The sequence below is a fragment of the Cucurbita pepo genome, chromosome LG02 (genome assembly GCF_002806865.2).
Source record: "Cucurbita pepo subsp. pepo cultivar mu-cu-16 chromosome LG02, ASM280686v2, whole genome shotgun sequence".
Taxonomy (NCBI): Eukaryota; Viridiplantae; Streptophyta; class Magnoliopsida; order Cucurbitales; family Cucurbitaceae; genus Cucurbita; species Cucurbita pepo.
In genome coordinates this window covers 13,332,218-13,355,930 of record NC_036639.1, presented here as the reverse complement: position 1 = coordinate 13,355,930, position 23,713 = coordinate 13,332,218, and the positions used below count along the sequence as shown (strand labels likewise).

The window sequence follows — 23,713 nt, the reverse complement described above, 5'->3', positions numbered from 1 at the left end:
CGGCACATGTGACTTTATGCCAACTATGTGAGCTGCAACTTGTGCCGGTAAGCTTTTCTAGACTCTTCAAGTAGTTCTAAACTTAATTTCCTTTTTCCATTGGAGTATTCTTATATATCCCATGACTTGCAAAAGAGGGAAACAACATCAGGCACATTGCATGCAATCCTTCCCCCCCCAACCCCTTTTTGCAGTGCACTGTTTTCCATGGCTTTTTAGCTCACTGACTTCTAAGCACAGAAAAGTAAAGCAGTGATATCTCTGATTCCCCTTCCCCATACCCGAGCGTTCTTTCTCCCTTTTTCTTTTCTTCATTTTAATTTCTTTCTGTGGAATCATTAGTAAGATATAGTGCCTTGTTTGAAATGCCTTTACATGACAGAAACGAACAGGAAAGTATGATAATACCTTTTTGGGATTAAGAATCCATGACAAGGTGGGATTGATGACTTTTATTTCCTTCTCTTTTTCATTTGGCTTATTGTTTTCATGGCTCCTCCAAAGCAAATGGTTTCTTTTTCAGGCTTTCAAGGTGAAGAAGAGTCTAAACAGTAAAACAGTCTCTCATAATCTCTTTTTTTCTACGCACTTAAATGTTTTTAGTATCTTTCAGTGGGAGAGTTGTCATTTAATATTTAATGTATTATCCTTAGAACTTAACATAGATAAAATGCTATCCATAGGACAACTTTTCATTGAATAACATCATGGGATGTCTCTATGAAAAAGAAAATGCATAGATACTTTGAAAATGACTGGTTATTGATCTTCATATATACTTCCAAGGGTATTTTTATTCCTCAACCTACAAATTTATACACTAATCTTCTTTGTGAGCAGATGTTTGCAAAATCCAATTATGTCGCAGCCAAAAGATGGAGAAGAAAAGCAAAAGCAAAGTCGGCAGATTATAAAGAAATTGATTCTGTTGCCTTTGGTGTCACAGTCCATGCTCCTGTCCACTTGTGAACAGATAATACCAAAAAAATGCTTACTTTTTATTTTGCACCAATTATGTTAAAATATTCTCTTGGTGCACATTCTATTCCTTCTTCAATGCTAACGTGTCAAATTTGGACCCTAATTTTTTAATTTTCCAACAATTTATTATAATAACTTGAGGGAATTCCAATTATACTTAATAATATTTATTTCCTCCCCTTTTCAATTAATTAAGGGAATTCCATTTTCACTTGCCTTTTAAATTTATTTTGAATCTCCACAATTGACCTATTATATGTGACTTCTTCATATACATATTTATCAAATAATTTGTTTTTAAAATAATTATGAATGACAAAATTGATTTTAAGTACGAAAGTTATTAACATACATACTATAATATATATGACGTTTTTTAAGTTGAAAAGGGTCCTGAAAATTAGGCAACTTTTGTGAACACCTTTTGGAAATGGGAAACACATAATTTTTTAAAGAAATAATAAATACATAACATTGGTGGTCCCCGCCTAATCTTAATTTTATGTAATATTTATTTAAAAAAAAGAAAAAAAGAAAAAGAAAATGGAAATGGCATCCCATGCGTCTCAATTTGATTATGGGCCCTACGGAGAGTACAAGTGGCACTGTGTGGGCCCTACAGATAGTACAAGTGGCACTGTTTGGGCCCACATTTCATTTCATTTGTGGCTTCTCAAACCCCAAACAACCACTTTCCTTTTTCTTTTTTCTTTGTTGAAAATCAAATTGTAATCCCAAGTGTACATTCTATTAAAAAAAATATTTTTAAATATGAAGAAAAAAACATCCTATTAAAAAAAGAGTTTTAAATATGAAGAAAAAACGTCATTTACAATATAAGAAAAACGACACTAATTTTAAAAGATTACATTCAATTTTTTCTTTTTTTTTCTAAATTAATTGAGATAACAATTTAATTTATAAAATAAATGATAGAGAAAAAGGAATAAAATAAGTATTAAGGAGGTAGACAAATTTGAATTTGTTGACAGCCTTCATTCATTCCACACATCCCTTCCCTCGCCTACTTGAATACTGCCAGACTGTCCACGCGCCACTACAGCCGTCCGATCATCCTTTCAATCCTCATACGTACACGTGTCAATCACCCCGCCGCTTACTCCGCCTTTATTCTTCCACCTTCAGTATCACAAACTACTCTGTACAACCTGTCCAAGCTACACACGTGGCGCCTTTTCATTCGCTTTTTTTAATACCTATCATATTGACAATATCTCGCGTGAAGTTCTCGCGTTTTTATCATCTCGTATTATCGTTCATTTCTCGCACGGTGTTACTGCCGAGACCATGGTTATTGCATCTCCCTGAGTTCCCAACCTGGGAAATGATCGAACATCGGCCCAGAAATTTCTATCGAAGTTACGAAATCTGCCATTTAGATTGAGCAGAACGACAAACAAAAAAAGATGAACACGAAATCGAATTGAATATTGAAGAGACTTACAAATAATCTTCTATTTTTTTTTTTTTCCCAGAAACCAGAGGAGAGAAGGAAGAAGTATGGATGGCAGCAGAAATATAAATCGAAAAATGAAAAATGAAAAATAAAAGAGAGAAATCATAATTATCAATCAAACACGATGATCGTGATATTCGACGACAAATTCCTCGCTTCCTTTGTAAAGATCTGCAATCTCCAATGGAAAGCCTCCAGGATTTGTGACCTTCATTTCAGCAGAAATATTGTTCTACTCTTGCGAGTCCACGATCTTAAATTTCACATATCAGATCAAATATGATTGTTCTGTCTTCTTCTTCTTTTTTTTNTACATATTAGACTCTAACGATCTTCGGTGCTTTGACGACTGGATTTTCCCTTGCAATCACGTCGCGACCGGCGGCCTTGTAATCGAAGCTGCAGTCATGACGATCGGAGTACCGGTGCTCAGCGCAAAACAGCTCTCCGCATCGGCACCGGAATCCGGTCAATCCGACTCTCTTTCTGCATCCGGAGCATCGATTCACCTGGCGCTTGGCAGATTCTTCAGATTTCAACCGATCCAAGGACATATTCCTGCTATTATCGCGAACGGAATCCATTAGCACAGGCGATCGGGATCTAGATCTCGAACTTTTCACCCCGGACAACTTTCGAGGCGCCGATATTCCAGTATTCGAAGAGGACGTCGTCGTCGTCGTTGTTGCTGTCGCCGTCGCTGTCGCCGTCGCCGTCGTGGCGTTAAAGCACTTCTGGCACATGTTATTGGTGGTCGGATTACCGGTGAATCCGCAGTTGTTGACGCACAAGGTGATGGTCTCCGGCACCTTCAACTCCGTCTCCTCCTTCTCGGTCCTCTGAGCCATATCTCCTATCGGATTCACCGCAAGATTTACAGCAACAACAAACAAATTCAGAAGAAAAAACTCTACGCTATAATTTGGGGATTCGTCGAAAGACGAAGCGAGGAGCGGTAATATGAAGGAACGAAAAGGGGCTCGCAAAATGGCGATAGAATATCGGCCTCATACACGCGCATCAAACAATTTCTCCTTTTTTTCCTCTTTGACATAAATACCCTTCTCTTATTTTGGTATTTACCCTCCAATCCCTGTGGTCCACGATTAACTCTGACGTTGCAGCCCTTCGTTAAAAGGAAAAGTATTCCCTGTGGTCCTTTCTATTTTTATTTCCGTGGGTCCGCTTCTTTTTCCGCATGATTATTTTTCTTAACCGCCGCTGGATGCTCAATGGATGCGCCTACCAAAGTCAATACGTACTTCATTTCCACAATTTTTAATTTCATTATTTATCCCAAACCCTTACAATAATAATAAATAATAATAAACAAATTAAAAAAATTAATCAATCTTTAGATTAATCCATTTTAATTTTATTTTAATTAGTCTTAATAATAATACTATTATATAATTGAATGGTAGGTTAATCCAACATTAAATTTTTAATTTTATTAACATATTTTTTAAAAGGTATAAAATTAACTATATTCATGTCGAATTAAATATTTGTATTTATACAATTATTTCATTTTTTATCTTTTTTTTTTTTAATCGAACTTATTGTATGATCGATAATATATGTTCATGTTGATATAATATATTCTTTCATATTTTTTAGTTGAATAAATTAATAGTTTTTTCATACAATAAATAAAGTAATTGAGCGATCTTTATCAAACGTCACAACACATCTCAATCAGTACAATCTGTCCGACATTATACCAATTTTTTAGTAAAATTTATCGTTCTCGTAAACCAGCATATTTTTTTTTTCAATAACCCCTTATTTAAATCGGGGTTATAATCATATAATAATATTATAACTTAAAAAATAATAGTAATAATGGATGCGTGTAATTTAGCAAATGAAAAGCTTGGGTTTGTGATAATTTTTTTGACCTAACTCATTTATTAAAAAATATAAAGATATATAATCAATATTTATAAAACAATAATGTTTATTGTAACTTTTAATAAAATATAATATATATTTTTTAAATAGTGAAAAGATTCACATTTATTTTAATTGATTTTTTATTAAAAGACGTAAATATATCAATGATGGATAGAGATAACATATTAAAAAAAAATCAGTTACAGGTCGAAGGGCAAATAGGTATTTGCACACAGTACACGCGGAGCCAGGTGGAAGCCGCCCTATCTGACCGCGAAGCAGCGGAACATTTCTCCGCTTTCGCTTTTAGGAAAGGGCATTTTGGTCATTTGGCTCTCTGTCACCATTCACCGGGCAGGGGTTCTTTTTTCTTTTAATTTTTTTTTCTTTTTCCATATTGGCACGTGAAATACACGAGCCCCTTACACGCGTCTCCCACTTGTTCCTTACAGTTAAAACTGAAAAAGTCTTTACACGCCAAAAAAATCTCTCACAAAACCAAAATTGAATCTCCAAGCATACCTTTTATTTTTTAAAAATAAAAATAAAACGTGTTTTAACTTTTTAATTAATTAATTAATTAGGATGAGTTGACCCGTCACTAAAAAATAGTTTATATAAATTTAATAGAAAAAAAAAATGAAAAACAATAGATTATGTCTTATATTCTATGTGAATTATACGAAATATTAAATAAATTTGAAATTTTTTAGACACAAAATAATTATATAAAAAAAAGAAAACTAAATTGGAAATTAACTATGGGTTAATTTGAAATATAAATAAAAAATATAAAAATTATTAGGGTTGAAAGGGAAAGGGTGTGGAAATGGTTGAAAAAAGTGGAAAAATAAATAAATAAATATATAAAGGTTATATTAGAATTAATGAATTAATGGAAGCTGCCGTCCATTAGTGGTAAGCATCTTAATTTAATTAATCCGCCTCCTAATTAATTCAATGTCCACGCTGGCCACTGGCGGGGCCCACTCCTGTGATCCAGTTGTCAGTTTGGCATTGGCAGTTGCTTTTTCCGTATGACCAAGTCAAACGTTGACTCTTTTTTTATTTTAAATAATAAATAAATAAATAAATGTTAGTTATCCATTTCTCTTATTCTTCTTGTCACTTCCAATTTTGTATGTTTGACTAAAATTCGACAAACCAAATTATTTATAATTTTACTAAATATTATTTTTTTTTGTTATAAAACTAATTTCCATCGACATGTTGTCAAAATATTCCGATATATATATATAAAAAACCTATAAATTGGTTATTTATTTTTAAAAATATATTTAATTTTTCAAACATGGGATAATATATCGAATTTTTATAAACATTTCAAAAATTCATGTTGGTTTATCGTCCAACATTGGTCTAAATGAGGTATAATAGAGATCTCTATCTGGGTCATTTGACAGTCCTTTTCCAGTTCTTGAGAGTGTTTAAGAAGCATCTACAGATAAAGCGTTGTATTTAAATAAAGAAAAGACGGGTGATATATATATATATATATATATATATATATATATATATTATATATATATATATATATATATATATATATAATCTAAAAAGAAAAAGAAAAAAGGTGTAAAATAGAAAATTTGTTATATTTAGAAAAGAACTTACAAATTTTTATCAAATTGGATTACGGAAATGATGGGCCCAAATGTAAGCGGCCCATTAAGAGTAACCCGAAAACTCACGGCCCAAAGTAATGGGATCTATAATGGAATACGTATATATGAGGTTCCATTGGCTAAACCCTTCCATTATTCATTTGTTTTATTTTTACGTTGATCTCAAATCCTTCTCCCTCAGCCATGTGTTCTGATAAAATCCGCTTTCCGTTGCGTTTCTGCGATTAATTTCCAGCAATTTACACTGTGAATTGGTTATCTCTGTCGAGTTTCACAGGAGTTGGTGGAACCGGCTAGGGTTCATGGAAGCTGCAATTCGTGAGATCAATATTTGAGGGTTTGAATATATCAATTAAACTTTGGTGTTAGTGTTCAGTTCGGTGTTCTGGATTGTGGAGGTTTGTGAAAAAACGCGCCGGAGATGGGGAGTGAGGATCGTATCGATGATCGGACGTTCAAGGTTGATTTCAGTGGCGAGGGAATGGAGAAGCTCAGAGAGAGGATAAAGCTGAAGATGAAGGAATTCATGGGCGATTATACCGATGATACTCTCGTGGTACGGACTATCCTAGCTTTTTAACGTTCACGTGCCTGAGAGATTTTTGCGAAACAATGAGATTATCGGTTTTGTGACGAGTCTGTCTAGGTGTTGTAGAAATTCTTTTAGGTTATTCATATGGAGGCATTTTTCTTCTTCGTAATTGGTTATTGTCGAATATGTCTGGTTGAATAAATGGAAAATATAGCAATCGCCGGTTATATATTTGCCAATGCCGAATGAAACAAAATTAATAGCTCTGATTCAATTTTTTTTTAAATGGTTATGTGCCTGAGGTAATTTTTCTCTTATTTACTTAGAAATTCATGATACGTAGATGGTTGATATCAAATAAGATGCATTCCAACTCAATGCCATAAATTACTCTTCATCCAAAGAAGACTGCATCTTTTAATGTGCAATAGCCTGCTTAAGAATTTGGTTAGATATCATCCTGTTTATGTGTCCGCCCCTCTTTGAAAGGACCTCCCTGAGCTGGGTTAACTTGCAATGCAGCTGAGTTAATTCGTTTAGTTTTTTATGGCTGGCCGTTTTCATTTTTCCTAAGAAATAAATACATTGGTTTAATGAGATGTCAAAAAGGAAGAATATAATTAGCATTACGACAATAATTAGTTACCCTACAAGTATTACTCCTAAATGTGATGATTAAAAGAACATTTTCCTAAAACAACGAAGAAGAGTTGGCAACTAGAGAGGCAAGAAATTGAGATTGAGCTAAGTGGACGGAAATCTTTCATACTCTTTGCATTAGGTTTCTTTGTCGAGGGATGTATTGAGAATACTTTTGAAAATACATCTTGGAATACTCATAATATCTTCCTTGAGGGTGTTTCAAGAGTTCTAAAAGAATTTAGTGGTGAAACCATCGGTTTTTTGTGCTTTCTTACTCCCCATATCTGAGATAGCTTGAATAATTTTTTCAACCTTAAAATTGGCCTCCATCTAAAGAAATCCTTATGGCCTCTAAGCTTGGACCCAATCTGGATTGGTTGGCATAAATTTTACCACCTCTTTCTTTATGTATGGATCTGGGAGAAATCAAGAATTTCCTTTTCAATGTGCATGTAAACAGCCACTGTTATATACTCCTCTTGATACGTCTCCTGTAAATTTGTTTAGCCTTTCAATATACATTTTTTTTCTGAAGTGCTGCTGGGTGAGATTGTGGAAACTTTCTTTCATGCATCTTTTGGTTTAATGTAGTGTTATACTAGTGTATTTTTCGTATGCATGTTTGTGTGTGCTTAAATTGTCTCTATGTTTCATTTTTTTAAATATTAATCATAATGTGATTTTAAATTTCCTCCAATTACTTGAATTTAGAGCCTCTGTTTAAAGAGGTCAAATTTTATTGAATTTAATAAATGTTCTTTTGGGTAGGAATACGTGCTTGTCTTGTTGAGGAATGGAAGGCGCAAAGAAGAAGCACAGAATGAACTAAATGTATTTTTGGCAGATGATAGCCATTCTTTTGTATCTTGGTAATTTGATGATCATTCTTCCTCTTGTTTATATTTGTAAGTTGGGTAGTAACTTTGTGTTCAGTCATTCTTGCAAAAAGTTTGACCAATTCTTTTATAAGCGTCGTTTCAACAGGCTGTGGGACCATCTGGCTTCAAGTATGAATTTATATGTGGAACCACCTCCTAAATCTTCTGCCGATGAAGTGCCCAGATCAAAGTCTCCAGTTGCAGAACCAGATACAGGAATTGGTTCTCACAATCTTGAGTCTGATTTAGAAAGAGGAAAGTCTGAAAAATTATCTAGCAGACGGCGTAATAGGGAATGGAAAGGAATTGCTAATGACGAAACCCGTGTTACTCCAAGATCTGAAGTTAGTCGTGTCAAGCATTCTTCTCCTGAACAAGTTCCTAGTCATAGGAAAAGGTGCCGAGCTGATGATCATCAAGGCGCTGAGGTTCGTGATCTGACCTTCTCTGCTAATTTAATACCTAGCAGCAGTTAATTGGGTTTTAAAATGTGAAAGTGGAATTAGTGAAAAACAATGGGTGGAGGGTTCATTGAACAATATCCTGCTATTTCTGAGCTTGGAATTTACAAACTCCACATTTGTATTTTTGTTTAAAATTGCATGTTTTTATGTAATCAAAATCTTTAAAGTGCCTTAATTTTTATAACGCTCTCAACTATGGTTCCTGAGACCTATTAACCCTTTATGAGCATGCGGTGTTTTTCTGACTATGTGTGAACTCTAATTTTTTCTCCTTGCCATGTCGATATGGCTATTTTTAAATTCAGTTTTCTTTGCAATACATAACTATATTGGATTTCAATATTTGTTTAATGGGAAGGTGATGATCAGGGTTGCAGTTCAATCTTAAGTCATATAAAGGGTAAACCAGAAACTTGAAGTATTATGCCATAATTTTGCTCACTGTACTTTTTTGAATTTTGAGACCATGAAGTATGCTTGATTTGTTTTTTTGAACTTTTTTGTGCGAAATAGCTTGAATGCTCTACTTAACTACCCAAGTTTTGATATTTTTAGTCATTTAAAATAACGTAGTCCCGGGTATTGAATGGTTTATTAATGCATTTTTCTAATGGGAACAATTTCTTACGTTTCTTGTTTTACAGAGAGAGGCAGCTTTTCAGGTAAGCATTGCTGCCCCTAGGCGGCTGCTCCAGTTTGCCATGCGAGATGCTGTTGCTACCGTGAAGCCCTCTAATGGAGCTAAGGAGCCCCTTTCAAAGCGTCTTCGTTCGGTAGTTTCTACGTCCAATAGTGACACAATTAGTCATCCTAGGCGGCTTCAATCCATCGCAAAAGTGCCAAATCCCATGGCAACTGTTATTAAGGCTGTGTCGGAGGCAGCTGAGGATGTGATAAGAGTTAAATCCTCCAGTGTTTTTGATCGACTTGGTCGTCAATCTCGTGATGTGGATTTAAAAGAGTCCAGTGGTCAAGTTGCAGAATATGGAGTAACGGCTGTAGAGGACCATAAATATGGGGATATGAATCACACACAAGATCGACCATACTCTGCCACCTATCTTGAGAGTAGCAATTATAGTGGGAAATATACTCCCATTGAGGCCATGTTCGATGCTGAAACTGGATTAGCATCAGATTCTACATCTGAAAGTGAAGATGTTACTATTCTGGGCCACAAAGTATTTGATGATTCTTGGACTGCAGAATCAGGAGTAAGAAAGGGAGGCAATTTGCGGACTGCACCATTCAGAGTAGTTGAGAATGTTGATGATGAACGCATGACAAAATACAAACAGAAGCATCAACCTTCCTTAGTTGCAAATTCCTCACGTGACATTGTAAATATCTCTGTGAATGTTAATACTTGGAAACCGCCTCACTATCAAGACCCAGGGCAAATTGCTGAATCTGGTGGTCAAAAGTTTTTGCAGGAGAGTGAGTTACGAGGTACCAGATCTGCTGTGCAAGTAACGGAGAATGGCGAGCCAGTCACTATTGTTAACCAACAGAAAAAGCCTGCAGCACACCTTCAAAAAGAGTTCCAGAAACCATCTGCTAATGGTGGGCTCTCTTTTCTGGTCTCTGGCTCTGCTATTAAAATGATAATTAGTTTGTACGGTGCTTTTGTTCATCTCTTTTCTTTCTATTTTTGAGGTTTCTCCTTCAATTTTGTTCCCGTGTATGATTGTCAACAATCCGTTGTCATTCCGGGATCTTACTTTATTTTCTTCATTGACTTTTTGATTCTATATAATTTTCTCATTTTACCTTATGCAGGCCTTGCTGCCACTCGCCCTTTAGAGGATGCCGATGCTCGAACCATTTTTGTTAGCAATGTAATAAATCACCCTTTTGTTGCTTCTACGAAGAACTGGTGACTGTTTATCACCTTACGTTAATTTTCAATTACAGGTTCACTTTGCTGCTACAAAGGATAGTCTGTCTAGGCATTTTAACAAGTTTGGAGAAGTGGTAAAAGTCATTATAGTAACCGATGCAACCACCGGGCAACCCAAAGGGTAAGGCATTACAATGGTTTTTACCTCAGCTATCTCTTTTTGTTACCTCTACTGCAGACGACAAATTTTCCTTTGTTACTTTTTAATAAATTAATTGATTGCAATTGGAGCAGGTCGGCTTATGTGGAGTTCATGAGAAAGGAAGCCGCAGAGAATGCATTGTCTCTTGATGGGACGTCGTTTTTGTCTAGGATTCTTAAGGTACCAGTCTTATTTCTGACATTTTGATCTCTAGTATGAATCATCACCCAAAGAAAAAAAAAATGTTTATAAACTTCACATTTTTAGTTTTTTAGCTTTCTTTCTTCAAGTCCTGCAGTTAACATTGGTTTTTTAAATGAGTCCAATGTTCTTTTGGTTCGATAGTTGTGTGGGCCAGTTCACATCTCACGTGTATATAGTGTTCTGGGCCTTGTTTGCTGATATTTTTTTCAGTTTTTTTTTAACTGGATTGTTATTCAAGTTTATGGGTTCTTTTCACTTAATCAGTGAATTTTTACTGGTGTTTCCATGCCTAACTATGCAGAGAGCGAAAGTTCAGTAATGACTGTTTCTTAATGAAAAAAATGGCAGTAGACATCTAGAAGCAAACATAAAAACTGTGCAGGCTCCTTCCAGTTTGGGCTGCTTTATTTTTGTTTAGCCCACCTTTGTTCTTTCTTATATCTTAATGAAAGTTTGGTTTCTCATCAAGAAAAATATTCGATAGTCTTGGTTGCGTTTGGTTTTAACTAGTTCTTTCACTGATATTATAATTGTAACATTTTTATGTTGATGCTAAAACCCCACAAGACAATACTAGCATGATATGATTTAGTCGAGTTACGCACGGTGTCAGATTGATTGGAATCCACAAGTGTCAGATCGATTAGAATCCCCAGTGTTGGATTCAACTAATAAACCTACATATATTTGGTTGATTTGTCAATGCAGGTCGCAAGGAAAAATGCATCACAACCAGAAGGTGCTTCAATTGTTACCTGGCCTCGTGCTGTGCGTGGCTCACCATATCCTACTCCTAGATTTAGCAGAGTTCCTTTCCCACGGGGCGTTCCCGGTGGATTTAGGCCTCGTCCTCCCATCAAACTTGGTGCCAGGAGCATGCAGTGGAAACGGGATAGTCAGACCACAACTACTACTGATAATGGTGCTTCTCTCTATGGTATTTCTGTACCCTCAACTGGTGCTCGTAGTCTCACCTACGTTCGAACAGAGCCTAAGCCAGCAGACAAGTAGGAAACACTTGATTGAGATGAGAGTTATTTTCTCCTCAAGAAATTGTTCAAAATTATTTTGCAAAAGAGAATCACGAAGATCAAGTATGACCCCCACAATTTTTTTTTTTTTTTTTTTTTTTTTTTTTTTTTTTTTTTTTTTTTTTTTTNGAAGTTTTAGCAGTTTTAGGAGGAATGTTTCTTTTTTGTTTCCATCGAGGAATTGATATTTGGTGAGTTGCTTGGAAACTCATGATGGCGGTTCAGATGATTTCTTAATTTTAAGTTCCCCTCTCCCATTCAGAATTCTAATTCAGCTACTAGATTAAAATTTGTGTATAGAGTAACACTAGACGTTTTTTTTTTTTTTTTTTTTTTTTTTTTTTTTTTTTTTTTTTTTTAAAAAAAAAAAAGAAAAAGAAAAATAGAGTTTACATGAGAAGAAAATGAATGAATAAATTTACCTTGTTTGTGTATCAGCATGCCTCTGTAATGTATTTTTGCATGGTGGGCCACATGTCACGGTCGTGCTCGTCCAAGGCATGGGACCTGTTGCCCATGGCCTGCTCATGACAAGTCAAACCTTATGTCTTTTCATGTTTTCTTTTTATATTTCTAGAGACATTTTGAAAAAATTATGTCTAGGCCTGCCAGACATGAAATGTCTCTGTTGCGCTCGGACTCGCACCACGACGAATCGGGTTGTTTGGGAATGCAGCCGCAATCGGGCGGTAAATTCTGTGGGCCTCCACCAGAGTTTTCTCTGGCTTCATCCCGCTCAGGCATAGTTCACCATCTTTCGGGTCCCGACAAGCATGCTCACACTCGATCCCTTCTCAAAAGAGGTCGGTCGGTGGTGCAACCCACAAAGGGATCTCACCAGTCATTGATCTCACCAGTCAACTTCCTTGCACCTTACGGATGTGACTAGTTGTCAACTTCTCCCTTCCCAAGATTATATAGTTGCTACTCTCTTGCTTACTCTTTCAAAAACCTTCTCTTAAACCGAGGCTAGAGGCTTGAGCATACGTTGCTTGGCCGTAGGCGATGTAAGCTCACTTGTCGTTGGCATCAATAGTCTGCTGCCATCAATAGTGCGATTGTGACACCACACACCTTACAAATCATTTTACGCCAAGAAAGGCCAATACAGTATTGAAAGCAAAGGCAACAGTACAGTAGAAGGAAATGCAGAGCCATGATGCCAGCAGCCATGAGTTTTCGAACTCAAATTTAAATGTTTTAAACACTAATTACTTAAATAAACAAAGCACTAATATTTAACTTTAAAATGTAAGTATATATAACTTTACTTAAATTAAATTACAAACAAATTGCCATGATCTTGGTAAATATAACATTTACAGAATTATATGTATTGATGACTTAGTATAATATTTTCAATTTTGAATGAATGATGCAACAAACAAAATGGAGCAAAATGATTGATGAAAATATTTTTCTAGATAGCAACTCATGATGCTTATCATTAAGATTTTTTTTTTTTTTTCNTTTGGTGGTTCTTGATTCTCCGTGCATCATGGTGGAGGAAACTGAGAAAGAAAACGAAGGGAAGTTTTAGCAGTTTTAGGAGGAATGTTTCTTTTTTGTTTCCATCGAGGAATTGATATTTGGTGAGTTGCTTGGAAACTCATGATGGCGGTTCAGATGATTTCTNTCCCTTCTCAAAAGAGGTCGGTCGGTGGTGCAACCCACAAAGGGATCTCACCAGTCATTGATCTCACCAGTCAACTTCCTTGCACCTTACGGATGTGACTAGTTGTCAACTTCTCCCTTCCCAAGATTATATAGTTGCTACTCTCTTGCTTACTCTTTCAAAAACCTTCTCTTAAACCGAGGCTAGAGGCTTGAGCATACGTTGCTTGGCCGTAGGCGATGTAAGCTCACTTGTCGTTGGCATCAATAGTCTGCTGCCATCAATAGTGCGATTGTGACACCACACACCTTACAAATCATTTTACGCCAAGAAAGGCCAATACAGTATTGAAAGCAAAGGCAACAGTACAGTAGAAGGAAATGCAGAGCCATGATGCCAGCAGCCATGAGTTTTCGAACTCAAATTTAAATGTTTTAAACACTAATTACTTAAATAAACAAAGCACTAATATTTAACTTTAAAATGTAAGTATATATAACTTTACTTAAATTAAATTACAAACAAATTGCCATGATCTTGGTAAATATAACATTTACAGAATTATATGTATTGATGACTTAGTATAATATTTTCAATTTTGAATGAATGATGCAACAAACAAAATGGAGCAAAATGATTGATGAAAATATTTTTCTAGATAGCAACTCATGATGCTTATCATTAAGATTTTTTTTTTTTTTTCATATTTTGTTATGAAATACTACCTATGAGTCGATCCTGTTCTAAAATACTACCTATGAGTCGATCCTGTGGCGCGGCCAGAGTCTTGGTCTCCTCCCACTACTTGGAAGCTTACGATACTACTTCATTATCTATCACTCGAGTATTTAGCATTGCAAGGCAGTCTTTGTTGATTCACACAGTGATGCTTTCAGCTATTGGACTCTTGCTATCTAGGGACACTCCACTACTTCAACATAATACTTGTCTTGCTTTCCCAGAACCCTATTTTCACGATATAGGGTGCTCCCATTTTCCTCACCGCTACTATTGAAAAGTAATTATCCTACTACTAAATTTTTGACAAATTTCTAGAATAAATGTCCAATATTATTTTATTTAATAAATTGGGAGAAAGGATAAACTATTATTTAAGCTATCTTGTGATTTTTTTTCAATTTATTTAAGTAAATAATTAATTTATTTTTTCGAACCAAAAAAAAAAAAAAAAAAAAAAAAAAAAAAAAAAAAAAAAAAAAAAAAAAAAAAAAAAACGAAGCTTATTAAAGAAATATATTATTGATTATTTAAAACTATTCTCATTAAACAAAATCTACCAATAATCGCACCCATAAAGTAGATAATGTCAACAACACATGAACCAATAATCTCTCACTCCAATCCCTTCCCCCGCTTGAAGCCAATTCTTCTGATCATTGCAAGTAGTAGGCCGCGACGGAGAGCAACGAAGCGCCGATGAGAGAGCCGATTGCCGGAAGGCCGGCGGTGGCGCCGCTGGTTGGTCCAGGTGCTGGAGCCGCTGCCTCATCATGAGCAACGACGGCGCTGACGGTTGCGGCAGCGAAGAGAATGGCGCAGGTGATCTTCTTCATCTCCATTGCGATTTTTTGTTGTTTGGTTGTGGCGTTGTCCGGTGACGAGGAACTCGAACGATTCAACAATCACCGAAAAACGCCTTCGCTTTGGAGATTGCTGCCTGATGAAATGAGATGGAATCCATGGAATTTATAGGTGGAAACTCGAGCGATTTTCGGTGGAAGGTTAGTTCCTCTATCCTTTGAGCTTGAATTGCAGAGCTAAAATTAGAAAAACCTTCCTGATTTACAGGGGAACCAGAAGAGGCCATTCGTGGAGGAAAAATTAGGGAATTTTGGGAAATTAGGTTTGAAATTAAAAATTTTATTATAAAATTCACAAAGCTCTAATTTATATATTATTTATTTGTTGCAACTAATATTTTATATTTTTTTTTTTATGATTTTTTAGATAATTTAAGGCCCTCCCTATATATATTTTTAAAATTTAGGATTTATATTTTCTAATTGATAAGGCATTGTATTTAATTATCTTTGGTTATATGACAATGTCGAACTAAGATGTTACAATTATAATTAGTTTATGTTAAAATTATAAATTAGTTTATGTTAATTTGTGTTTGAATGGTTATAGATTTTTTTTTTTAATATTAAACTATTGTGTTTGAATATTTGTTGGAGGATGTCTGCTAATTTAGAGAATGATGTGTTTATAAACAAAGAATACTCTCTAAATTAGTATGAAGTCTTTTGGCATGCTCAAAATAAAGCCATGAGAGCTTGAGTCGTGTTCTTCTAACATTATTAACATTGGTACTCTTACTCTTAGTTAGGATATTCTTCCATTCTCACGAATTAGTCTAGAGAGCTGCCATTTTTTACAATTCATCAACATTACATCAATTAAGTTCGTTTGGATTGGGGGAGAAACAAAGAAACAAATAACAAAGAACGAGGTATCAAACATCAAATTACGAGCAAGATACCAAGAAATCAGATCAGGAACCAAATTTTCTTATAAAATTTCTGAAATATATATGCATAAGCACAATTAAACTCTCGAACCAAAACACACATCCAAATCCTCAACTACACAGAAGAAAATTGAATTGAAGGAAAGGAACAGAGCATCTCTTAGTCTCTGCACATTTAACTCGAACATCATCTTTTCAATTTTCAAGAAGACTCTCGCAACAACTAAATCAGCACAACAATCACACTCATCCAAATTTTAATAAACGAAAGAAAGAAACAAGAGAATCGAAGAATGTATACAGATAGATCAGAGTCCTGAACTTCGAAATCTAGAGATTAACAAAAAAAAAAAAAAAAAAAAAGNAAAAAAAAAAAAAAAAAAGAAAGTTCATCTACCTGGTGCTGCAAAGAACACAATCCACAGCCATCAACCGATCATGCCTAGTTCGCGGATACATCCGATTAGTATACGTTCTAAACTTCCGAAATATGTCCTCTATGGTCTCGACGAAGAGATTGAAGCTCCGGAGCCGAGAAAGCCACCGTAAAGAAGAACTGCGACATCGCTAATGAATCTTGGAATCACCGACAAAATTCAAAAGGAATCTGTAGAAATAGGAAATGAGACTGGATTTTGAGGCTTCTCTTAGAAAATTGGAGGAGAGAGAGAGAGATGAGAGGGAGAGGGATACTGGAGAGGTTGCAGAATGGAGTTGATGCATGGTGGAAGACTTTTAAATAAATATTTTAGTTATATATTTTTCAATTATATTAAAAAATCATTTAACTATTTAAATTTTAATTTCTTTTTTATCTGTTAACTTTTTCGAAGGTTGAAAAAATTGAATATTTAGATATAAAAATTTTAAAAAAATGAGTTTTATTATATTTAAAATTTTAAAAATTAAACAATTAAAGGTGTAATTTAAGGCACTAGGTTATATACGTGTCAAGATATGGTTCCTGTTTGATGAAAGAAGGTGCATTGTGGCGGGTGATTTTAGCGCTGAAGTAANTGTTAATGCTAGTGTAAATAAAGCTGGTTTCTAACTGTTTCTCTGATTTTGTATTGAGTATGGTTTATCACTTCAATANATATATTTTTCAATTATATTAAAAAATCATTTAACTATTTAAATTTTAATTTCTTTTTTATCTGTTAACTTTTTCGAAGGTTGAAAAAATTGAATATTTAGATATAAAAATTTTAAAAAAATGAGTTTTATTATATTTAAAATTTTAAAAATTAAACAATTAAAGGTGTAATTTAAGGCACTAGGTTATATACGTGTCAAGATATGGTTCCTGTTTGATGAAAGAAGGTGCATTGTGGCGGGTGATTTTAGCGCTGAAGTAAGTCTTGTTGTTGCCGAAACAACAGCTTCCACTTTCTCTCTTCGCAACTCGAAACTCGAATCCAAACTTTTCTCCTCAACCTGTAATCGATCACTGCGTTTGAGAAATGGCGTTGGCTAGTCGCTTGCGATCCACCATCCCCGTCCTCAGCAAGTTTTTGAGATCCGAATCGTCCTGCACTCCGGTACTGGTACACCTACCACTCCTCGCCTATTTATCTTCTCAGTCGCTCATAGTTATTTCCNAATGTGCTTATCAACTGGCTGCAGCTCTCAAGGACTTATGCCGCTACTTCAGGGAAACATGAACAAAAAGTGAAGGTAGGTGAACGATTACTTTTGTTTTCCCGAATAGATTTTCAGAATTACTATTAGATATCCTCTTTTGAANCCGGTTTTAGATTGTGAATATGCTTATCCTTGGTTTTTTTTTTTTTTTTTTTTTTTTTTTTTTTTTTTTTTTTTTTTTTNTTTTTTTTTTTTTTTGGCCTCATTGATGTCGGATTTGTGGCGAAATGTGGAGGTCTTGTATTCTATATTGTTGATTTAGGATTTTATGAATTTATTATCTATTTGGTCGCCTGGAAAAGAGAATCATGATCGGGACGAGATAATGCTGATTATCTGAGCTTGTGGACTGTATATGTTGAATTCGCTTGATTTGGAACACATAGGGAATAGGTCTTTTGGTTACTTCTAGTGACAGGTTAGGGTAGCCGTGGAAGTTGTATAAACTGGTAAAATTAGGGAATAATGTTTTGGGTGGTGTTGCATTCTTAGCAAATAGGAAATGCCATTTTTTTTTCCATGTTTAATCGAGGACTAAACAAATTTCATGAGGTATTTGCAGATTCTATTATCAGTTTTCCTTCTGAATCTGTTAATGCTAGTGTAAATAAAGCTGGTTTCTAACTGTTTCTCTGATTTTGTATTGAGTATGGTTTATCACTTCAATAATGTGCTTATCAACTGGCTGCAGCTCTCAAGGACTTATGCCGCTACTTCAGGGAAACATGAACAAAAAGTGAAGGTAGGTGAACGATTACTTTTGTTTTCCCGAATAGATTTTCAGAATTACTATTAGATATCCTCTTTTGAACTCATAGTGCATGCGCCAGATATGTTTCTTTCTGGAATTCACGTACAAGCGTGCTTTCTTATTTGCTGCATTTCAGATGCCTCTTGCTTTGTTTGGAGGGTCTGGAAACTATGCCTCTGCTTTGTATATAGCTGCAGTAAAAGCTAATTCTCTAGACAAGGTGGAGTCTGAGCTTTTTAATCTCGTTGAGGCTATTAAGAAAAGTCCTACATTTGCTCAGTTCACAATGGACCTGTCTGTTCCAGCTGAGACTAGAGTTAAAGCTATCGATGAAATTTCTGCTGAAGCAAAATTTTCAGAGGTTGTTAAGAACTTTTTGGGTAGGATTGTCTACACTTCTTTAGTTGTGCGGATGAAAAATGTATTTTTCTTTTGGTTTTTGATATCAGTTATTACAATGCCTCCGTCTCACAATTGGGTCCACATCATGCTGAACAATCTGTCTGTTAATGTGTATTTCTTTTTCTATGCTAATTGTAAAATCTTAATTGCATCATTTCATATCCTATATAGATTTGGCTTGAGAGGTTTGAGGATTTTTGCCTTTCATGATTGAAGAAGTGAGTTTTATTCTATAGGATTTTTGAGATGGTTGATTCTGTTTTTTTTGTTCCCTTGACTCAAGAAGTTACATTTTGTTCTAATGGCTGAAGTTCTCATGCCTTGCAATCATTGATAATGGCAATTAAAATGCATCAATTACAGGCTTACATGCATTCTCTTACCTGGAATTATTCTGATTATTTATTGTAGTTGTGTTGGCTGAGAATGGGAGGCTGAGATATATAGATAGCATAGCAAAGAGATTTTTGGAGTTGACTATGGCTCATAAGGGAGAAGTTAAAGCAGCTGTTACAACTGTTATTGTAAGTTTCTCTTTCACTTTCACTTTCACTTTCCATTTTGTTTTATTTTATTTTATTTTTAAATCTAGGTAAAAATCAGATTCTTATCTATGAACTTCAGCGTGCAATGTGATTGAATACGTTTAGCATAAACTTATGCAAAAGTGATATTTATGTACAAAAGTATGACCTATTTAAATTCAGCAACTGATTTGTGGATGTCGTGGGATGCCTTTTCTATGTGTCTTGGGAGCCTTGTCAAATTCTTTACTTTCATTTTTATTTCTATTTTTAGCTTACTGATACTGGCAATTCGTTGATCACGGATGAAAATGTCAAGAGACAATACTTGAAGTAAATGTAATGACATTTAAAATGAGAGGGTTTTTATTGAACTACCACACAGCTTTCAATTCTTTATAGTTTTTTTATCCGTTATATATTTCAAATTAGGATTTCAAAGTTCTCACCGAAAAAGAAAATGAAAGATTAAATTGTATAGTACTCGATGCACATGATAACTGATTGGTTTTTTACCAGCCCATTCCACCACAAGAAGAGAACGAACTGAAGGAGACATTGCAAGATATTATTGGACAAGGCAAGAAGGTTAAGCTCGAGCAAAAGGTACTTTGGTTGGAAATGTTTTAGGTTTTGAATTTTATGAATGTAGCTGCATGCCTTTCGAGAAATTCTAACCGTGCTTTTGTATTTGCCAGATTGATCCCAGCATACTTGGTGGTCTAATTGTAGAATTCGACGAGAAAGTATTTGACATGTCTATTAAAACCCGGGCACGTCAATTGGAGAGGTTCTTGCGCCAACCTGTTTCTCTTGATGGCCTCTAGAAGGATGTTTAACTTCTGTGTCACAGTGTCATCATCTGAAGCTATTTGACATCTTTTTTTTCTTTTTCCTCGATTATTTTTGTTACATTTTTACCTCAACTTGATATGATGGTACACCACCATCTAGATGGAAATAAGAGTTTCAGCTTTTTATGTAGATTATAATCTTGTAAGAGTTACTTGGTTTAAGAGTATCTTATTCCTGGATACTAAGTTTACTCCCAAATAACGACCAGTCTAACGTTATCAACAGAGTCTTGGCTTCATATCTTACTGTCCAATTGTTCCTTCGAGGTTGAAAATAAAGATTGTTCTGTGATTGCTTCCTTTTGTTATGGAACCATCACTCAAAACAACAAATTCAACATATTGTGCTATTTGAAATTGCTTCCGGATTCTTCACTAAATTGGAGAAACAATCGATTGTACGATATAATCTCAATGAGAAATGTTAAAATATCTTCATTAGTCTATTGCATATGAATTATTTTCACTTACTTTTCAGTTTGTGTGGACTTGATTCACAACATTTCATAAGTTCTCTGACCGACCATGTGTGCTTTTACATGCGGTGTTATGACAAGTTAAAGCCTCCATTTTTGACCGACTTGGATCCTTCCCTCATGCAATGAACTTGAGTTGTTCTTATTACAGCCTTTGGATTGGGTATGTGTTATAGAGAGTAAAATGCAAGCATATTCTTCAATGAATACAAACTTCTCATCTTAGTGTTCAGCATAAAGTTGCTTTACATTTAGGATGGAGTCCAATGATTTCATTGTGTTAATTTTGTCGTATATTTTTCCTTTGCCTTTTGTGGATGCTGATGAAGTTCAATGATTTTCTAGTATGTTATTTTTGCATCTATTTTCCTTTGCCTTTTCTGGATTCATCACCAAATGCCATTTGCTATTCCTGGGAGATAAAAAGCTGGTCTTCTTTTGTAGCACTGAGATCTGCTTTTGCATATGATGACAGCATCTCTTGGAGTCTCATCAGATGCATAGAGGTACTTTCTCAATATCAGCATTAATAGGAAAGACATTCACCTTTTCTCTGATGGTTTTTCTGAGTACTTCAACTTTTCATATCATGATTTCTTGTTGAATAGCTTTTGTTTTGATATGAATTCAAGTTAACAAAAAAAAAAAAAAAAAAAAAAAAAAAAAAAAAAAAAAAAAAAAAAAAAAAAAAAAAAANAGTAGGATGTTGCTTTGTGTTGGATCATAATCATGACTTGGATTTTTCGTACAGCTGTATCTAGATAGAAATAGAATGCTTTTTTGAACATTTGAGTAGCTTTGGAGTTTACCACTTGCTTTTTTCCTCAGAAAAATTTATGTAGTCTCTTTCAGGAAAAAAAAAGAAAAAAAGAAAAAAATGAAAAACTAAGGGAAGCTCAGACTAGAATAATTTATTTTCCCTAACAATCTCAGAATGACAAGGACCTATACAACTGTTTTCTCTGAGAAAATGACTGGGAAATGATGGTGGATTTTCCATGATCATATGGTGCATAGATTGATTTTCTTTCTCTCAAACTTAGCATGCAGGGAGAGGGATTAGGTAGATGAAGGAATTGCTTAATAAAGACTTCCTTGACAGAAATGGGCTTCTTCTTGTTTCTGTCTTTCTCTGTGATTTACATTGGATACCAATTTTTTAGCATGAACTGTATGAATCTTTGAATGCACACGAACTGTGTTTATCAGAAAGGATCTAAACTTGAAAATCTGTTTTGATCAGGTAAGAAAGAAGTGGAATGAATAGGGAAGGGTGATGAATACGTATGAAATACTTGTATAATTCTTATGCACATTTCAAGCAATTGACAGCAATGATGGGTATGCTTTTGGATAAGAATACACAAATACCACGTAGACAATCAATTAGGCTACCTAGATTGCTTGAAATTGTTGTTGGTAATGAAAGAATTTGAGTTACTGTTGCAATTAATGGAGCTAACTATTTGATGGGTCGTGTTATCTTTTAACTGATGTAGCAAGCAATATCTCTGTTCATGTTACTTTAGTATCAAGAATGCTCGCAAACTGATTTTACCATATTTATTGGGCTAATTCTTTTGATTATTGGCATTGCCCTTTGCACCCACTTCAATTATTTTAGATCTGTTCGATTACATGTTTGGCTTTCCTTTTTCCTTCTCTTTGAGAGCAGAAAATAAGTACCAGATGCTGGAATGGCACACCAATATTATAAGATCTTTTCCTGGAAAAACTCGGGGCATTGAAGGCCCCACTACTTGCCGTATGCTTTTACGGTCCACCTTCTCAGGGAAGTTTGATTCTCCAAGTAAGTTCTAAAAGACAACAATGTTTCAAGTTATTAAGTTCATTGGAGGTTGAACCAAATACTTTCTAGGGTGCTCTTCAAAATCTCACCATCATTTCTATGGCATGTTTTACATGCGACGTTGAAGATATTAGGCTAAAAGAAAGGAATAGAATTGGCTAGATTAACTTTCATTGAATTAGAACATAATCAATCTATCTATTTGTACCTGTGGGTCAACAAGAAGATGTAGTTCATGTTGTGAAGAAATCTGTTCAAGAGGAGATGAAAGGAGATCTTCATGCAAAGAATGAGTGGACAATCTCCAATTGAAGGGATCAATATTTGGAAAAAAAAACGAAAACAGAAACATTTATCAAATTGTGGAAACAGTAAAAAAACACATCCCAAAGTACCCAAGTACATTCATGTACTCTCTCTCTCTAGGTTTATTCTTCATAGTCACGTGTCTTTAGCGAGAGAGAGAGAGAGAGAGAGAGAGAGAGATTATTATGTGAAGTGGAAGCAAAACTGTAGTTCTTTGTTATATAGAAGACAATGATTACCTTGTGAGTGAAGAAAAATGCAAAAAAAAGACAAGAATTGAGTCAAAGACAAGAAGACCTACCATCCCCTTCCCTCTCTCTCTCTCTCTCTCTCTCTCTCTCTGTTCACAAAGAGACACATACACAAATGGAGGTCCCCCTCCAATCCGTTTTCCACTCCACCTAGCAACCAACCAACACAATCTTCTCTCTCTCTCTCTCTCTCTCTCTTTCTGGACACAAATATGCACAATTCAAATTCATGTTCTTCAAGCAACAAAGGCGTCCCCAACCATCTCCATCATCATCACCCTTACCACGCCATGAAGCCTTCTATTTTTCTCTTTCTTTTTTCTTTTTCCTCTCTACGCACACACATTAGATATATGTGTATATATATATATATATATATATATATATATATATTCAATTCTCCATGCAGGGACCAAACCCAGTTAGGAAAAGAGAGGAAAAGTGAAGAGAAAAGAAGAGAAGAGAAGAGAGAAGAATGAGGAAACCGGAGGCGGGTCTTGGGAAAGAGAATGTGGAGAAGAACAAGTACCGGAAAGGCCTGTGGTCGCCGGAGGAGGACGAGAAGCTGATGAGGTATATGTTAAGCAATGGACAGGGGTGTTGGAGTGACATTGCTAGGAATGCAGGGCTTCAGAGATGTGGCAAGAGTTGTCGTCTTCGTTGGATTAATTACCTTAGACCCGACCTCAAACGNCACATCCCAAAGTACCCAAGTACATTCATGTACTCTCTCTCTCTAGGTTTATTCTTCATAGTCACGTGTCTTTAGCGAGAGAGAGAGAGAGAGAGAGAGAGA

General features: G+C 35.1%; 3 protein-coding genes and 1 long non-coding RNA gene across 13 annotated transcripts; 3 read left to right on the top strand and 1 right to left on the bottom strand.

The window, feature by feature from the left end:
- Window positions 1-53: 53 nt before the first annotated feature.
- On the top strand, window positions 54-1,092 carry LOC111789262. Its single transcript, XR_002814306.1, has 2 exons — window positions 54-436; window positions 841-1,092. It is a non-coding gene; the product is annotated as an uncharacterized LOC111789262 (long non-coding RNA).
- A 1,305-nt stretch (window positions 1,093-2,397) lies between these two features.
- On the bottom strand, window positions 2,398-3,469 carry LOC111789367 (zinc finger A20 and AN1 domain-containing stress-associated protein 5-like). The gene has a single exon (XM_023670119.1). The coding sequence runs from the start codon at window positions 3,304-3,306 to the stop codon at window positions 2,776-2,778; it is 531 nt and encodes a 176-aa protein (XP_023525887.1). The 5' UTR covers window positions 3,307-3,469; the 3' UTR covers window positions 2,398-2,775.
- Window positions 3,470-6,149: 2,680 nt separating this feature from the next.
- LOC111788977 (nucleolin 1-like) lies at window positions 6,150-11,918 on the top strand. Of its 3 annotated transcripts, none has more exons than XM_023669585.1 (9): window positions 6,150-6,556; window positions 7,943-8,043; window positions 8,159-8,480; window positions 9,161-9,856; window positions 9,950-10,079; window positions 10,296-10,354; window positions 10,431-10,537; window positions 10,651-10,738; window positions 11,471-11,918. In XM_023669585.1, exons 1-9 carry the CDS (start codon window positions 6,422-6,424, stop codon window positions 11,771-11,773), a joined length of 1,941 nt encoding a protein of 646 aa, XP_023525353.1. In that variant the 5' UTR covers window positions 6,150-6,421; the 3' UTR covers window positions 11,774-11,918. The 3 variants fall into 3 exon arrangements, with proteins under 3 accessions (XP_023525353.1, XP_023525352.1, XP_023525351.1); XM_023669584.1 differs by having other exon boundaries at window positions 9,941-10,079; XM_023669583.1 differs by having other exon boundaries at window positions 9,161-10,079.
- Window positions 11,919-17,198: 5,280 nt separating this feature from the next.
- On the top strand, window positions 17,199-20,382 carry LOC111789333 (ATP synthase subunit O, mitochondrial-like). 8 transcript variants are annotated; one of them, XM_023670062.1, is made up of 6 exons: window positions 17,199-17,440; window positions 17,526-17,576; window positions 18,431-18,674; window positions 19,108-19,220; window positions 19,740-19,826; window positions 19,919-20,382. In XM_023670062.1, the coding sequence occupies exons 1-6, from the start codon at window positions 17,363-17,365 to the stop codon at window positions 20,045-20,047; spliced, it is 702 nt and encodes a 233-aa protein (XP_023525830.1). In that variant the 5' UTR covers window positions 17,199-17,362; the 3' UTR covers window positions 20,048-20,382. The 8 variants fall into 8 exon arrangements, with proteins under 8 accessions (XP_023525830.1, XP_023525826.1, XP_023525834.1 ...); XM_023670058.1 differs by having other exon boundaries at window positions 17,201-17,446; XM_023670066.1 differs by lacking the exon at window positions 17,526-17,576 and adding an exon at window positions 18,235-18,285 and having other exon boundaries at window positions 17,229-17,440; window positions 18,575-18,674.
- Window positions 20,383-23,713: the final 3,331 nt, after the last annotated feature.

Excerpts from the sequence above, each read along its gene's own strand:
- LOC111789367 (XM_023670119.1), bottom strand. The coding sequence starts at position 3,306 with ATGGCTCAGAGGACCGAGAAGGAGGAGACGGAGTTGAAGGTGCCGGAG.
- LOC111788977 (XM_023669583.1), top strand. The coding sequence starts at position 6,422 with ATGGGGAGTGAGGATCGTATCGATGATCGGACGTTCAAGGTTGATTTC. Across the intron at positions 8,044-8,158 it reads AGCCATTCTTTTGTATCTTG|GCTGTGGGACCATCTGGCTT; the intron begins GTAATTTGATGA and ends TCGTTTCAACAG. Across the intron at positions 10,538-10,650 it reads ACCACCGGGCAACCCAAAGG|GTCGGCTTATGTGGAGTTCA; the intron begins GTAAGGCATTAC and ends CAATTGGAGCAG.
- LOC111789333 (XM_023670058.1), top strand. The coding sequence starts at position 17,363 with ATGGCGTTGGCTAGTCGCTTGCGATCCACCATCCCCGTCCTCAGCAAG. Across the intron at positions 17,447-17,525 it reads CGTCCTGCACTCCGGTACTG|CTCTCAAGGACTTATGCCGC; the intron begins GTACACCTACCA and ends AACTGGCTGCAG. Across the intron at positions 19,221-19,739 it reads CAGCTGTTACAACTGTTATT|CCCATTCCACCACAAGAAGA; the intron begins GTAAGTTTCTCT and ends GTTTTTTACCAG.